This window comes from Penaeus chinensis, chromosome 17 (genome assembly GCF_019202785.1).
Source record: "Penaeus chinensis breed Huanghai No. 1 chromosome 17, ASM1920278v2, whole genome shotgun sequence".
Lineage (NCBI taxonomy): Eukaryota > Metazoa > Arthropoda > Malacostraca > Decapoda > Penaeidae > Penaeus > Penaeus chinensis.
The window spans coordinates 21127306-21144805 of NC_061835.1; the positions used below are offsets into that span (position 1 = coordinate 21127306).

At 35.2% G+C, this 17500-nt stretch overlaps 1 protein-coding gene across 2 annotated transcripts in view; it reads left to right on the forward strand.

Moving 5' to 3' along the window:
* Positions 1-17500, forward strand: part of LOC125034111 (PAS domain-containing serine/threonine-protein kinase-like) — a 22072-nt gene that overhangs the window by 2405 nt on the left and 2167 nt on the right. The window contains exons 3-26 of one of the 2 annotated variants that reach the window (XR_007115649.1): positions 778-1011; positions 1346-1474; positions 1592-1744; positions 3268-3399; positions 3671-3787; positions 4052-4189; positions 4768-4880; positions 5296-5443; positions 5694-5795; positions 5999-6161; positions 6325-6485; positions 6671-6838; positions 7107-7235; positions 7459-7581; positions 8108-8248; positions 8480-8679; positions 8858-8991; positions 10120-10257; positions 10563-10725; positions 11096-11233; positions 11428-11534; positions 12974-13010; positions 14618-14768; positions 15481-17500. The exon at positions 15481-17500 is cut by the window's right edge and continues 2167 nt beyond it. Coding sequence is in view for 1 of the 2 variants with exons in the window: in XM_047625751.1 (XP_047481707.1) it covers positions 778-1011; positions 1346-1474; positions 1592-1744; positions 3268-3399; positions 3671-3787; positions 4052-4189; positions 4768-4880; positions 5296-5443; positions 5694-5795; positions 5999-6161; positions 6325-6485; positions 6671-6838; positions 7107-7235; positions 7459-7581; positions 8108-8248; positions 8480-8679; positions 8858-8991; positions 10120-10257; positions 10563-10725; positions 11096-11233; positions 11428-11534; positions 12974-12984 (3042 nt within the window). In the remaining variant the exon portion in view is untranslated. The remainder of the gene's footprint in view (positions 1-777; positions 1012-1345; positions 1475-1591; positions 1745-3267; positions 3400-3670; positions 3788-4051; positions 4190-4767; positions 4881-5295; positions 5444-5693; positions 5796-5998; positions 6162-6324; positions 6486-6670; positions 6839-7106; positions 7236-7458; positions 7582-8107; positions 8249-8479; positions 8680-8857; positions 8992-10119; positions 10258-10562; positions 10726-11095; positions 11234-11427; positions 11535-12973; positions 13011-14617; positions 14769-15480) is intronic. The other variant, XM_047625751.1, reaches the window with a different exon arrangement.

Sequence of the window (17500 nt, forward strand, 5' to 3'; positions counted from 1 at the left end):
CTTTGGATTTTGTGGAGGACCTTCTCAAAAAAATATTAAATAAATAAATAAATAAAGAAATGCATATTCCTCTTGTGAAATTCAAGTAACATGAGTTTAAGTGTTGATTATTTCAATGAAAAAAGTATTTTAGTAGTAAGTATACTTTTCCAGGAATTTTAGTGGATACCTTGTGTAAGGTCTTAGTTTGATTATGAAGGTAAAGAAGAAACATTTTAATAGTGTAGAGATTGAAAATACAAGTTTTATCTGACATGAACAAAATCCCGCTGTGAACTGAACTGTAATCAAAGAATAAGGAAGAGTGGACGAATGTAAGTTTCAGTAGGAACTTAATACCTCCATGACTTGTGTAGAAAAAGATGTAGGAACCATTAAAAGAAGTTTGTAATGCTTAAAAGTTTTGGAAAAAGTTGATATTATGATTCAGACATTGATTTAATTTCAGTTATTAATGGCATGTTATGAGTTATACCTCTAAAAGTAATGTAAGAATTATACCGATTATAGAAGCTCCCTTTTTCATCGCAAGGTTAAAGTATATGCATTTAAGCATTAGATACTGTCTAGCATAATTAGGAGATTTTAATGCGATTTATGAACTTTATTTATAACTTGACTGAAAACTAAGAGTGAAGATGAATGGTAATGATATGTAGCCATTACATAAGCTTATCAAATAATCATTAACAGAATGATACTGATTAGTTACATTACATAAGGGAATAAAAAGAAGCCAGACAAGGGTTCATATTAACAATTGTCCCATCCTTCCAGATCCTGACAGCAAATGATATGTCCTCATTGCTCCTTGGCCACCCAGAGGATGAGTTGTGCGGCACCATGAAACTGACAGACTTCATTACCAATCCCGAAACGCAGAAAGCACTCAGCTCCCTTGCAAGTTTGAGCCCCATGTCGGAGGGCATCTGCATGGAGAACTCCCTTCACACACTGCCAGAGCCTGACATATTAGACAATCAAGGAATGGTGCTCTTTAGTGGGAAAGTTGTGAGTGTGAACTATGTTTTTATTATTATTTAATGTTAGTCCATGTCACTGCAACCTCAGAGATTGTAATATTTACTGCAATCCAGATACTTAGGTTATAAAAAAATATATGTGCCCTCCCCCCTTCCATTTCTTTTGTCTTTTCTTCCCTTTTCTTTTCTTTATTATTAATTGAAATGGTGACCAAATTCAATAAAGTGGATGTATTATCCTTTGTAGCATATTAAAGTAAGGCAATTAGTCACAATGTAGAACTGATACTGTAGGTGTTTTTAGATTTTATAAAATACTTTTTATTTGGTAGATTATTCTTGACACATCAGTTTTTTTTCAGGTGGATGTAGATACCTACGACAATGGCACTCTCCCATGTTCCTTGTGGCTGAAAGGACTCCCTCAGGAGACAGATGAAGACCAGAGATGGATTGCTGTCCTAGAACCTGTAGACATTACTGTTGCAAAGGTAATGAACTTTCCCCTTTCCAAAAAGTGTTCAACTAGTCTTATATTTTGAGGTGCAAAAGAAAAACATTGATAATGTTATAGGTACCTTGAGTTTTGCTTGATTTTCTCTTTTCAGGCATCAGTTGATGAAACTGGCCGTATTTTGAAGCATGACTCTTCATTCAGCGCTCTCTTTGGGTATGCAGATAACAGTGAGCTCACCAAACTCAATATTTGTGATCTTATACCTGCTCTCCAGGTGCCCACTAGTCCTCATGACATGCCTAAGGTAAGTGAGTGTGCTAAATTTATCTTTTAAAAGGCTTGTATAATCTGGATCCCTTCTATGTTGTGTTAAAGAAAATGGTATGTGATTATTTGTCTGGTAAAGTATGACCAGAATTGATGTGTGTGATTTAAGTGATGCCCAGATTTGCCACAAAATGTTCAAGGAGATTGCAGTGTTATAGAGGAATGTAGAAGCCAAAATTAGGAAGACTAAAAGGAAACAGCCACAAAAAGAAGAGAAATGAGTAATCCAGTTTTAGGGTTTCCCTTCCCATTGTGACTGTATTTCCTTTTAATTGGTTGTAAGTTTCTGTCAGCATTATAGGAACACTTAATACTAACTAGTTCTTGTAACTTTTTACATCAAGGTGGAATTACCCAAATATGTAATATTCTTTGTTTTGTTTAAAAGATAAGTGGTAATGCTGCCAATTTTAAATTCTTAATGATGATTTGCTGGAAAAAGAAATCAAAATTAAGAGGTACAAGTAAGTGAGAAAGGGTTGCTACATTCATTGTATGAAAGAGACACAGTGTCACACAGACCATTGCATCCACTACCAAAATTTTCTTTAGTCCCAACAGGAAAACTCTGCAACCTATTGGCAATGGAACTTCTTTAATGTAATGATAAGTCTGGAGTCCATTATTGTGCACGGCTCTATGTGAATTTTTGTTTTAATTTTAAATGATAAAATTAATGCAAGTTGAGGCTGGGCTTATGTGGGTTGGAAGTATGTAAACATAAGACTAGATGAATTGTGATGATAAACGGAGAATACTTGCACGCACCTTTATTTTGCCCTACGTAAACACCCACTTTTGCAGTAATCCCCAATTTGGAAGGAAAGTTTAAATTGGAATAACAGGTAACTTTAATCGGATAATTTCTGATAAACGACTAAACATTTGTGTGTGTATATAATTCTTTTTACCCTTGGAAACTTAAAATGAATGCTTAAAAACTGCATGCTAGAATCTGTATTTGCAAGGTTAGTCTTCATCCTGCCATATATATATTACTGCACCTAGTATTGGGCTTGATCAAAGTGAATTTTTGATATATCATCCCCAGTAATTTCAAAGAAATAGATTCCTAATCACACATTGATAGTTTCTTCTAAATTTCTCTTTATGCTATGATAATGGAAAGTTCAGTAACCCAAATAATATTAGAATCCCTGAATGTTAAGTTACTCTCCAAACATCATGTTAGAGTAGAGGAACTGGAAATAAAATTCCTTTAGGTAGATTTTCAAAACTGTCAGAAAAGTATTCTGTTTACACTTTCTCTTTTTTTTTTTTTCCAAATATTTAGTATATTTAAGAAGTTATCTTATAGTACACTACGGGAAAAGTTTGATTATAATAATTAAATATGTTAAGATTGATTTGTATCATCTCAGATTGTCACTAGTTTTGGTTTCTTTTACATTTTGAAAACATTACTAGCAGAGTCTTATGTAGCCCATGTGACCATTTTATTTACCTATAGCTGAAGCTTATATGTTTGATGCACAACAGGATGTGGAGAAGCAGCAGTGTACGGGACAGACGGTGGACTGTGCTACGTTCCCCCTTTGTGCACACTTCACGGTCAATAACACCCACAATGATTTCACCCTAAGAAAACATGTCTTTGATCTAGAAATATGGGTAAGTGTTTTCTTCTTCCTTCTCCGTCTCATCTTCTCCCTTCTCCTCCTCCTCCTCCTCCTCCTCCTCCTCCTCCTCCTCCTCCTCCTCCTCCTCCTCCTCCTCCTCCAGCCTCCTTTATGCTTCTTTATCATCATCATGTGAAAAAAGGAGATTTTGGAGAACTTATGAAGATATATATATGTGTGTGTGTGTGTGTGTGTATATGTATATGTATATGTATATGTATATGTATATAAATGTGATATAAATATATAACCCTCTTTTGCAGGTGTTCTCTAACATCAGTGGACTGGTGGTTTTGGATGCTGCAGGGAAAATCAGTGATTACAACTATAATTTCACGAGACTCTTATTTGGCTATGGCAAGAGAGAACTTGAGGGAGAGGTAAGAATATAATGCACTGTTTTTCTTTTTCTTCCTTTTTTGTGTATGTACTGAATTTTTCTGTTTTATTTGTTATTATTTTTAGTTATACTATTCACCTATTTATAGAGGAATGAGTAACCCAGAAAATGTCAGTTTTCTACTATGTATTTACTAGAAGTTACATGTCTTATTGGGAAAGTTTTATTTATTTTTATCATAATGATTGTATATAGAGATAGAATGAAATACAACATTTTACAAGTGAATTTTCTATCTTTTCAGGATATAACTCACCTTATACCAACCTTCTTCGATGATGTTGCATTGATTCAAAAAATGAATAGCCCGTCCTTTGACTCAGATGACTCAGATTCAACTCTTAGTGACAATGAAACTGAAAATCAGAAGGAAAATAAAGAGGTACAATTTGCTTGTGTCAGTGTGTGTGTGTGTGTGTGTGTGTGTGTGTGTGTGTGTGTGTGTGTGTGTGTGTGTGTGTGTGTGTGTGTGTGTGTGTGTGTGTGTGTCAATAAAGGGAACCCAGAAACTGTTGTCTTGAGGCGAGTGGTGTTGCATGTCTGGCCTGTCCAAGGGGCCGGAGGCTGGTAGAGACCTGGGCACGGTGACTTCTGGGACCGAACTGAAGGGTCAGATGAAGTCAGATATAATCGTCATCTAGACCCTCCCTGAGGCAATGGTTCCAAACAGACTTAGAGCCATGTGTTAAACAGCCACATGGTCTGTTGGTCTAATGGCTTACACAAATCATGCTTATGTACAAGCCATAGTATGTGTCCTTGTGCGTATATGTGTGTGCATGTACGTGTGTGTGTGTGTGAGCGCATATGTATTTGAACCACAAAGATTCCACAGAAATTAAACAGTAAGTTCAGAAACATTGATATGTCATATTTTTATGTTTTCTAATTTTAGAGTTGTGATATAAAGGAGTTTTTAAAATTGGAACGAAAGTATTAATTTTTTCAATTTGGTTTCAGAGAACCAATGGACCTCTATTCACTAAAAGTAAACAGAATGAAGCAACAACAACATTGATGTCTGAGCCATCATCAATATCTACCCCAAACCGTGGATTCGTTGCTTCAGAAAGGTCAGTCCCACAGTGACATCTGAGAATAGGTTTATGTTTGAAAGTGTATTTAGCTTCTTTTGTCATTTTTTAAAGTGTTCACACAAAGGAAAGTAACATTGTAATTGAATAAAAGAAAAATTATTATGGCTTCTTAGGGCAAATGATTGTTATTTTCACTATCCATTGTATTTACATTCTTTACATAGAGATCATTATTTTTGATAGAAATGTTGTTCCACATGTATGTACATAATTATCTTTCACACCCTTTACTACACATTACTAGGTTTTGATTTTAATGATAAAGTTAATAGTGTGTAATCCCTTGCTCATATATTCTGGTTCAAATTCACATTTCATGAAATCCAGTACCCCTAATTATGCCAATTAGGATATCCATACCATCATTCAAGTTTCTATTCTAAATTAACAGTAAGCTTCAGGGATCACTCTACGGATCTACTTTCAACTCTACTTCCAACGTCACAAGCACGGGGGACAACAGCCAAAATTCGTCTCAGAACAACAAGGCCATGAGAGACATCACCAACTCCATGAATATTCTCAGCATCAGTCAGCAGGTTAATATTTTTGTTTTTTTCACTCCTGTTGAAAATTTTAGCAGAGTTTTATGTGCTTTTTTTTCTTGTTTGTTCTTTTGGTATCCTTCCTCTTCCTCTTCTTTATTTTCTTTATTTTGCCATTTGCATTCTTCTCTTTGCTTCCTTTTCTTATTTTTCTTCTACTCTTCTTCTTCTTCCTTCGCCTCTTCCTCCTCCTTTTCTAATTTTCTGTTTTGTCAAGACAGTAAAAGACTTATTTTCACTACAGAATGTTTCAAATCAGACAAACAACTCAGGCTTACAAGGAAGTCCCAGCAAAACAAGGCCAGTAAAAGACAGAGAAAATGCATCTGACGAAAGTCTTCCCAAGGTTTGTCACCATCTTTGTACATTAGTCATGTCATATTGCTTTAACACAGAATGTCTCTTCCTTTTGCAATTCACACATATTTGTACTAGATATTACTTATGTATTATATATTATTATTTTTATTTACTTTTACAGCTTATTCCTACTGTAGAATTCATTAAGTCCAGGATGATACGAGACACAACTGTCTTTTTCCCCACCAGGTACAAATAGAGGTATGTTCAGATCTTCCCCAGGACATTCTTCCTGAGGATATGGTCACCTCTACACCTGCTGTGGGTCGGATGAGAGGCCACAGCCAAGTTCACACCATTGAAGAAGGCAGTTTCTTTGGGGTTGGAAAGCACAAGGATGGATCTGATCTTGGTTTGTGATTTTTTCTTTCTTTCTAACTGTCTACATTTGTATTAGTTTTTTTTTTCCTTACATAGCTGTTATTATTCCTTAAAGAGATAAGATCTGAAAAAAAAACAGCAAAATTTATATTTGCCTACTCGGAGTTTGATTGCTAATTTTACTTTGCTTGCAGTAATCATCTACCAGATTCGTCGAGTGGAGTTAAATGGGGTGAATCACTACTGTGTGTGGATTTTGAGAGATCCAGAAGAACCTGGGGAGGGCCTTCGATCCAACACAAACTTTACCTTAGCTTCAACATTCAATGAGACAGCAGAATATTCTTTAGGTCATGTAAGTATCCATGATCTTTATGTTTATCATTTTTAGAAGAGTTTGTCATAGGTGTATTTGTCTATCTTGTTCTCATTTTCAATTTAATTTTAAATCTTTTGGTTCTGATGTATTTTAACAAGCATGAATAACTTTTGCATACAAATGTTTCTGTTTTTGTCTCTCTCAAACTGAACCCTTTCCAGGCCATCAAAAGTGAGGCTCAGAAGTCAGAAATTGACCTTGAGGATGACTCTGACACATCCTCTGATGATGAAGGTGCTGACCACAGTCAGACAAGCACAGATGGCAGCTCAGGAGCTGAATATTCGCTCAACCACTCACGGCGAGGCAACCGGGAGTCATCATCAGCTGTATGTTTCCAGGGCCATTCCTGTTTAAGTTGTGTTTAGGGTTTAAGATGGGTGACTGGGAATTGTTAAGGATATGTATGTGTAAAGTGAGTTTATAATATTTGGTTTTTAATATTGCTAAGGCTTTCCTTCATATACTTCATTTTCTGTTTTCTTCTGTATTTTTGTTAATTTTCCCTTTCTTACATTCTTGTGATTACGAATCACAAATGAAGGTATTCTTTAAGCAATTTATATTAACCTGTAACTAAACAAACATTCCTAACAGTGTCCAGAGGAGGGTGAGGATCTACTTCTAGCTGGAGATTATAGCAATCACTACTCAGTCTTGCGTCAGATAGGAAAAGGAGCATTTGGCTGTGTAAAAATGAGCTACCGAAACTCTGACGGACTTATGGTAAGGAAAAGGATATTCCTTGTTGATTTTAGAAAGAAATATGTGGTGGACATCATTATAAACTAGTGTCATAAGCTTTCCCCTGAAGAAATATTTTGATGTCATATATAATGATAGTTCTACTTTTTTCTCTTTTTTTCTGTATGTAATATCATGATTATAATTCTATATATTAAATTTTAAGTACTATGCTATTTTTAACCCAGCAATATTTTATTTCCAGGTTGTAACCAAGTTCATCAAGAAAAGCAAAGTTTATCAGGACAGCTGGGTGGATGATCTCCTCCTCCGAAAAAGGGTTCCTCTAGAAGTGTCATTGCTCATGACTCTTGACCATCCAAACATTGTAAGTTTCAGGAATCACAATATAATTCATGGTTTTAGGAACTGGAAATGTTGAGCTTCATTTGCAAGTTTGTCTGTCTGTCTGTCTGTTTTTGTTATTGATACATCTCCAGCATATTGGTAATATCCTTGAAGATTTTTGGCTTAATACTCATTTCTGAAGTCATGTAATTGTAGTATTCTTTTTAACTCTTTGTGTATTCAGTGTGAAGTCTTTTGTTTTGCCTTATCATAAAGTGGATGTGTTTTGTTTTTTTCTGTCATTGTTCATATCTTTCCCACTTTGTTTCATAATGATTTTTCGTCTTTATTTCTTTTACATGTAATTCTGTAGTTTTTATTATTGGAGCATACTTAGAAATATATGTGAGGTGACAGTGGTTTCTTATGGTAAAATGGAACATAGAATTGTTATTTGTGTTGACTGAACAGTTAATAATGCCTAGTAATACAAAGCTTTACAAACAGGAAATTCTACATTACATCACTTTATGCTATGTCATCAAGATATTCCATGACTCCCCCAGGTATCAGTGTTCGACATGTTCGAGAATGATGATTACTTCCAACTAGTTATGGAAAAATGGGGTGCTGGGATGGACCTGTTTGAGTTCATTGATCGGAACCCTCTCCTTGATGAACCTCTCGCTGCTTATATGTTCAGACAGGTTAGTGCTTGTGGAATTCAGTGAGTAAAATCTGTACATACATTCATTGTGAAATTAGCATAATTAAGAATGTTTTTCCAAGACAACTTGTATATATACTGGTATATCTGATCTGAAATTCATCATGAAATGGAGCTTAAGTTTCAAAGGATTAATATTGATGAAATTCTTTCAAGCTTGCACAAATTCTAGATGACAGAAACTGAATTCCTCCTCTTTCTATTTTAACAGATTGTCTCGGCATTAACTTACCTACACTCTCTCAACATCATCCACCGTGATGTGAAAGATGAAAACGTCATCTTGAACAACAGATTCCATGTGAAGCTGATAGACTTTGGTTCATCAGCTTTCACCAAACCTGGCAAAATGTTTTCCCAATTTGCTGGAACTGTAGAGTACTGCAGTCCAGAGGTGCTCAAGGGAAACAAGTGAGTTGCAGAGCCTCATACATTGTAGCTCCTTGGGAGGCAGTATAACAAGTAGACATTAAAAAATATGAAAAATATTAGAATGTTTCTAATAGAGCATTTTACTTCTAATAGTAGCTAGTAGTGTAAAAAAAACAAAAAAGTGTGTATAAATGTATTTGCATTTGTTGCTTTCCAGGTATAGTGGCTATGAATTAGAGGTCTGGTCACTGGGAGTGACCCTCTATACTCTCATGTATGGAGAGAATCCATTCTATGATGTAGATGAAACCATTAAGGCAGAGCTTACCTTCCCTGTTAGACATTCTCTTGGTAAGATTTTAACTGTTTTTGAATAGAAATTACAAAATCTTGTGTGGTTTTGATTGTTAGAGGAATATTGATTTATGTTACTTTCTGTTTAAAGTATTTACAGTTTTGAAGTAAAAATGGTGTCATAATCTGCCTTTGCTATTTTTATATTTTTTTATATTTAACCCGTTGCTGCCTGGTGGCATGTACCCATATGCCATGGCATGGTATTCTGCATACATGACATGGTGTGCTGGTCCTGTTTTCTGGGGACATGTATGGTCATGCCATGCACGCTATGGTGATGACACGATCCCCTGGCAGTGGGGCCCGGACCAATATGAATACAAGCCGGGAGAGAGTGCTTTCGTATTGAGAAACCACCCGACGGCATTGGGTTAATTAGAAGTTATTATTTCATTTATGATTTATTATTGTACATTTTTATGCTTTAGGCTTCTTTTTGACATTTTGAATAATGGATGTTATACCTATTTAATTCCATAAGTGCAATGCATATGAAATTAAAATTTGTAGCAGTGTATATTTTTAAGCACAATTTCATATAACATTAATTTAGCATGTATGTAACGAACAGGAAAAAGGATCTTTGAGACCTCTTAACCTAATCGGCATGGATGGCAAGAATACATGCCATGTCCACTGTAATATAAGTTCATTTATTGTATTTACACATAAATGGCTCTACAAGTGCTTAGTCACCAAGGAGTCAGTTATTAGTCCTACCTATCTCACCTGTTTATCGTTTTCCTTGATTTTTGGAAAGTGCCCTCTGTATTATTTCATTGCTTTTAATGTTACTAAGATTTTAATAACAATTTGATAGTCATAATATCAATAAGAAAATTAACAGTATCCAATATCAAGATATCAACAGTATTAGAAATAAAATGACATTTCCCAGCCAATTCAAGGAATGGGGAAATCAGGATCAGTCACCAGGGCCTACTGATTGATTCCTTGCTGGCTGGACACATGTGGAGCCATCTGTATGTAACCAAATTCACAAGAAACTACAGGGCACATTATATGAATCTAAGGTGATTGGGTTAAGTAAAACTTTTTTGTGTCATCAAAATATCAAATCTCTTGGAATTCACCAAAAAACTTAATTTCATCCTCTGACAGAATTGACGGCCCTTCTCAATGGAATGTTGCAAAAGGATCCCAAAGCTCGCATGACTTTAGAAGAAGTGGAGGCGCATCAGTGGACCCAGCTTGAGTGTGACATTGATGATTATGTGTTTGAGGAAATTATAAGATGTTGTAAGTAATCTCTTTACCTCTTTCTTTACGTATGTGTGCGTGCGCGTGTGCGTGTGCGTGTGCATGTGCGTGTGCGTGTGTGTGTCTTTCTTTTAGGTCTTAGAAATTCAGTTTAGACACAGATTTTCCTTTGCTCAACTGCTTTCTAAGACTGTAATATATTTTACCAGTTCTTGTTGAACACTGAATTTCACTAAAGTTCAGATTTTGTTTTAGAGAGAATGTGTATGCATATGTTTCCATTCCATTTCATCTCATTTTTCATCTCATTTTTCATTTCAATTAACTCTGTCATGTGCACACAGCTCAAGAGGAAGCCAACCCAAGACAGTTCATCACAGAGTACAGTGAGAGTGACAGCTCAATATCCACTGCTTCAAACAGCTTTGTGTATGAGAATGCCATACAGTCTACGCGACGATCACTCTCCTTCACTCCTCAGGGGACCAAGAATGATAATGATCATATGTAAGTTGTGGAGTTTATTAATTTGTTAGAATAGTCTGATTTTTCTTCATTGTTATGATTATATGGTCCCTTTTTTTAACCTGATATTGATGGGCCTGGCCTACCATTGTCATAACAAACCGCTTGGTCAGCAGGGTACAGCTGTATGCCGCAGCGATGTGCCAGAGTGCTTGGAGCGGGACAAATTTTTATTTATTTTCTTCACCCGTCAGCGTTGGGTTAATGAGAATAGTAAATTGTATAAAGTTAACTGTTATGCTCCTAGTCCTTAAGGCAAAAAATTAATTTCATGCTAAGGTGTATATGTTAGACTTTTTTTTCCCCCTACTTGATTTTCTCTCCACCAACTCAAATCCAAAATCATTGTCAGACGCATGCAGCGGTCAGCCACATCCCTGAGTTCTTCACGAATAGGAAATGAGGTTGATGATGATGAGTCCATATATGATCACTCAGCATCAGTTGGAGCATCTAGAACTTCCACTTCACAGTCAATGTCTTCAGTCAGGTAAAGGAATAGGGCACTGGCTTTTTCTAGTAGTGTTATCTCCTCTGCATAATTTTCAGCTTTCAGTGTTGAAAAATGTGATACTGAAATTAAGAAATAGGGAGAAATTTATGTGAACATTTGTGCTGATTTTTTCTAACCTCCATACTCATTCATTGTTTTTTTGTATTAAACCATTCCTTATCTCTCCACAGAAGTACAATAACCATTGATTCGTCCTCATTCTCCTGTTGTTCTCCAGCCTCGGACTCTGGTGACAGTAGTGAGACTCAACTTCAGTCATCACAGTCCTCCTCCTCAGGTATTGACCGGCGAGTTTTCAGAGCTGCATTCGATAACACTTCTGTGCCGTCTCTTTTATTTTGAGAGGAAGATTGATATAAAATTTCCTTTATTATTCTGAATGATGGGTGATTGGTTTTTCAAGGGATAAAGGCTTTTAGAAAAACCGTGCCTCCTTGCTTGGAGTTATGAGATTTTGCTGTCAATTACCTGGAGATTGCACCATACTTTTATACTGGCTGTAAAAGAGCCAATAGTCAGTATCAGTCATTTTTATAAACTTTTTTATATTACCAGAGGTAGCTTGAAGACTTAGTGCAACTTTCTCCTGATTGATTCTTTCATTTTTCAAGAAATTATATGAGGCAGAAACAAGTTTTTTATCAGTCCATATTGTTCTGCATTTAGCTTGTCACTAGTTTTAAAATTCATGGTGATATGTTTTGCATTCAGCTCTTTGTCTTATTTTTAAAGAAAATTTTAATCAAAATTCTGTCTGTGGTCCTTTAAAGTAGAGAGAAAAAATGCCAGATCACCCTCTTCAGTATGCTTCAAAGGAATTTATACTCATGTCTGCTGGACCTGACATGGCCGCAGGAGTTTGTTAGCTTTCAGTTCCCTTCTCTGTGATTTCCTTTTTCTTTTTCTTTTTTTCTTTTTCTTATTATTTTTTTTTTTTTTTTTTCCTTTTTTTCTCTCTCTCTCTCTTTTTTTCTATGGTAGGCCTCCTGAGACAAGGTGTTTGCTTGCTCACATTTTCATGTACATATTTATATATATATGTATATATACATATATTTATATGCTTAGTCCCTCACAGAAGAGGCAAGACATTTCATCCTCTATAAGAAGATTCTGCATTTCTCCCCAACTTTCAAGATAGCCAGTTCCTTCATATTTTATATAACTGGTTTCCCTGCCCAATATTTCTATTACTATAAGTAATATATTTACATTTTTCTCTCTCTCATGATTTTATATAGCTTTTTTTTTTTTTTAATATTAGACTAAGATAGAATATATGACTTGTGCAAGTAGGAAAGAGCTCTAAATCTTGTAGAAAGTCTTGAGTCATTTTCCTTTTGAAGATTCATATTCCTGTTTATTGATAGTGGTAAAAGTCAGATGTCGTCAGAGTGTCGGTACTTTCTCAAAGGTCTAGAGCGTCTGAGACACTTGGCTTCACTATCCCATATGTTCCTACAAAGATGATTATTTACCCCCCCCCCCAACCCCCTCTCTCTCTCTCCCTCTCCCATCCCTGGTGGTGTCAAAGACTAAGATTCCTGTTTCCACGTTCCTCCCAATGTAAGATCTTCCTTTGAATTTGCAATATCATTTTGTTTCTGTTTTTTTTTGTTTTTCTTTTGCATTTATTCCTGCTTTGTATTTTTGTTATTTTTATTTATTTTTTGTATAGAACCCCCTCCACTGAATTGTTTATTTTTTCACGTGTAGGAGGTCTGTAGCAGAGCTTCCTGGCTGGGTTAGAGAGGTATGTATTCTGAAGCATTACTAAAGTCTTCATTGTTTTTGTTTTTGTTTTTTGTTTCTTCTCTCTACCCTTTCGTTTCTGTAGGTTTTGATATTGTGTGAGGAATGCCATTTATGTGCTATAGTTGGATGTCGTTTGGTATACTGGTTTCAGTCTGTATCCTTGTCAGTTGACTTAACGATAGAGCATCACATGTTTTAAGTTCTGTGAAGGTGAGTCGTATTTTCCCTTTCATGTATTATTGGTTTCGTATTGTGAATGATTGCTCTTCATGTAATATCATGAGATGTACAACACTTTCATATGGTACTCATGTTCACCTCTCTTTATGTCACTCCATATTTTGTACATGAGTTAATTCACTCCTCCATGTTTATGTGAAATCTCTTTGTGGAGGTTACTGTAGTTCTGTTCAAAATTATTTTTTGAACAGAGATTGTCTTCTACTTTGATGTACTGTCATAGAAATCTGAAAAATGTATGTATATTAATGAATTTAGAGATGTAGCTGACTCACAACTTCTCATTTGTAGGTATAGAAGTTGTACCAAATTCCCAAATGTTCAGTCGTAGGAACCATATTGATGTTTTAGTTTAGTTAAAAGAATGGTAGGGTATCTATTTGTTTCACATGAAATGTGTAGCATTTATACTTAGACCTCAGTTTTCTTCTAAAAGTGTCATTAATTCTAAGGGATGTTGTGTGAACATTTAACAGATATGGGGTTAATTATGCATGAATGAATGAATGAATGAACATTTAGGATTAGTTTTTTGTTATTTATTCAAGTATATCACAAAAGTTTTATATGAATAACAGCAAAGGGGAGAGGTTATTAAATTTAAAAAATGGAAGTTGAGCTTTAAAATAATTTATATGCTTAAAATACATACATGGAATGAGATAATGGTACTGTTTCATTGATTTATAGTTATTATGTTTGCCAGAAAAGTTATAATGAATGTTACTGCAGCAGCACCATCAATCCAATGAAATGTAGATCATCACTGTGTCCTTAATTATGAATTATAATTGAGTTTAAGATTATGTACCTCATTTATTCAAGGTGAGATAATGATATTAGACTCATCAAGACAATAACTGAGAAATGGCAGTAGAACAAATATTATGTTGCCTGCTTTGGTCATTAGTAAATTATCACTGATAATTGTTAATTCCAGTTATGACAGTACATGTTTGTGATATGAATGTGAAAGAATGTATATGTAAGAAATTTATTAGTGTTGTGAAAAAGTACTGCATTGTAAGACTCAGCATTGTCGAAAGCTGTTGAAGTGTACCATCCATGTATCTCTCTAACAGAATTGTGGAAGACCTATTCTCCATAATCTAATTGCTAATTTGGCCTTAAAGTAAATACAATATTTGATTGTTAAAATTAGTCCGGCCATTGTCAAGTTTGTTTGTATTTTTCATCTTGTATTACCTCGTCTTTCTTTTCTTATTCGTTTCTCTTCTCATTCCATCTCATATTTCATCCAAAATTATGTTTCTTTTTTGTTTTCCCTTGTACATTATTCTTTATATATCTCTCATTCTTGGTTCTTTTCTTTCCTTTCTCCCTTCATGAAATACTTTTCTCAAGAGGAGTGTTCAGACAAACAGGAGAAGACATGGGAACAGTACTGTGTATATGATCACAAGTTGATAATACTGTAGGTTATTCAGTTACACACAAGAATAGCTATTATATTAAGGAGACTAAAAAAGACTTCAGCAGTGCAGAAGTATGTAAGGTAATTGATTTTAGTGGTTTTCCTATTCCTGTATTTGCTATTGTTGAAGACCTTACAAGACACACATATATATGTATTTTAAAAAAGGGCTGGTTATTCTGTATATTGTGAGACCAAGGTAAAGATAAAATGTTTCTAAAAATGTACAATGGATACTCAAGTTTGTGTTAAGTAATGGTATTGTTTTAATTTTTAATATAAAGTAATGGCAGTGTTTTCATTTCTAATATATGTGCATGTTTTTTGTATGGTGTCCTTGTTAGTTGAAGCAAAATTGTTCATATTTTTATTTACTCCCGAGTTAAAAATAAGTTGCGTTCCACTTTGTTCAAAGTAGACTTGTGGTATTTTTATCAGCAATATCTGGCTCCATGCAAGAATTATAGACCATTTCATTAACTGACTGAGCAGTGAAATATTTTTTAATTTATTTATTGTGTATAATATGCTGGGATATTTTGTAATTTTAGTAAATATGGAAAAGTAACATATTTCTGTTTTGTAAAGGAATGGAACACATTTTGTATCTTTGCTTTATTTTATTACAGTCATATGATGAGCGTATGGATGCTTGTGTGTGTAGTTGGGTGCAAAAGCTTGCATGCATGTTTCTGTGTCCCAGGTTGGAAGAAAGGAGATGTTTCACAGGATTTGTGTTGGTATAAATCACACTCTTTACTCATGAAATCTGACAGATTATCTCCTTTTCCAGTTACCTATTACGATAACGTGAGCAGCTGCACTCTCTCTGGCCGCAGTTCCGAGGGCAGCATCAACCTTGAGAAGACACTAGCTAGGTACTACAGGCTAAGCAACCCCAAAGATGACAATGGCTCTGACTACGAGAATGTAAACAAAAATGGCGATTCCGAGTATGAAAATGTGAATGAGGATGGTGATTCCGAGTACGAAAATGCCAAAGATTTTGATGACTCTGACAGCGAGAGCATCAGAGAGTTCTTCTACCCTAGTGTTCCCCTAGAGCGTAAAAATTGTGATTTGGAAAAGCAGCCACACAGTATCCAGCAGTTACCAGAGAACAGTAGAGTGGGTAATTTTAGGCCACGTAATCTAGCCCTACCAGAGCTCGAGTCGTCATGCTACACGGCAGATTGTGAGTGCTCAGACTCAGAATCTAGTATCTCACAGTGGCAGGATGACGACGATGAGGAGGACTTTAGGTACATGAATTCAGACCTGCCTGATTGCGACAACCCGTTTTGGCACGAGGGGAACTACACCTCGCCCGAAAGTGATGACCCTTTTTGGGACGGGAACACCAATGCTTGTGCATCAGACAGGGAGCTTCATCAGCGTGGCAGAGAATCGGATAGTCTCTAATTCAGGAACAGGATGTTATAAAGGAAAAGAAGGGGGGAGCAGAGAAAAAAAAAAGAATAAATACCCTCAGGTATCCGTACCCAATGTCTCTGTGAATTGTGAGATGGTATCATCTTCCTCCATTTTTGTTTGTGTTTTTGTTTTTGAAGGGTAACTTGTGTGGAGTCACTTTTGATTTTACAAGTTTATAAAGAAAAGTGAACAGCTGACTGTGTCCTCGGAAAAACAGTCTAGTACTTTGTATTTTGAATATATTTTGATCACTGCATGCCATACAAATGCAACAACAGTCATATAGGGGGGGGACTGGTCACTTAACAAAAAAAATCAATCCTATTAAATTTGTGTAGCCTGTAAGCCTGTCATATATCCATTAGCTATATTAACTATATTTGTGCAAAAATTAGCTTAGGAAACTTTTACGATTCTTGCATATAGATTTGTTACTGTTCTATTTATTAATTTCTTTGGTTTATCAAATGATTATGCAATGTAATATAGTCTGGACTGATGAAGATGTTTCTTTACCTAAAGAACGCTTATTAATATAAGCAGGTGATTATATATTGCCTGGGAATATCAAAAAGGGTTGATATTTTAATTCCACTGCCAATATTAATTTCTCTCTTTAGCTCTTTCTTTATTTTTCAAGCTCTTTAATTTTTTTTATTAGTATTTTGAGTCCACATTCTCAAGAAATGTACAGTACAAGATGTTTCATCTTAGATCAGACATCAGTTGTACATGTATGTGTTTTGCTTCGTCTCTCTCATTTCCTATGGATCTTTTTAAAGTTTAATCTCTTTATTTTTACTAATTCATTTTTTTCCCAACTCAAGATAACATGAAACATGCAGCAACACTAGCTTATTTTGTTTTTGTTTGTGTTGTTTCTTTTGTCACAAACATCCAAGATTTATAATAAAAGGAAACCTAGCATTCCAAATCAGGGCTTTCGTGGTGGCTCAACCACTGTCTGAAGGATCATCAGGATGCTTATCTTTAATTATGCGCCGTTTTAGGATAAGATGTTAAAGGGGACTGAAAACAAAACTAGTTCAGGGACTAATATACATACATAATTCAATTATTGTTTCACCTTGCTCAGAGCAGGAACGGTACTTGTGTGTTTTTTGGACAGTTGAAGTCACCATATTTGTGAATGGAAATCAATGTTTTATGCATAACAGAAACAAAAAATAAAAAGTTGTAGTAAGTAAATGCAGCATCATTCAAATCATGTATAAAGCTATGAATCAGAAATTATGGAAGGTGGAATGATAATGGCATTATATTTTGTAATTTTAGCACTTTACCAATGATAGGTTTAAGTTAAAAGGATACTCAGTGCTCTGAAATTTCCAAGTGGAGTGTACAAGTATATTTTCAAG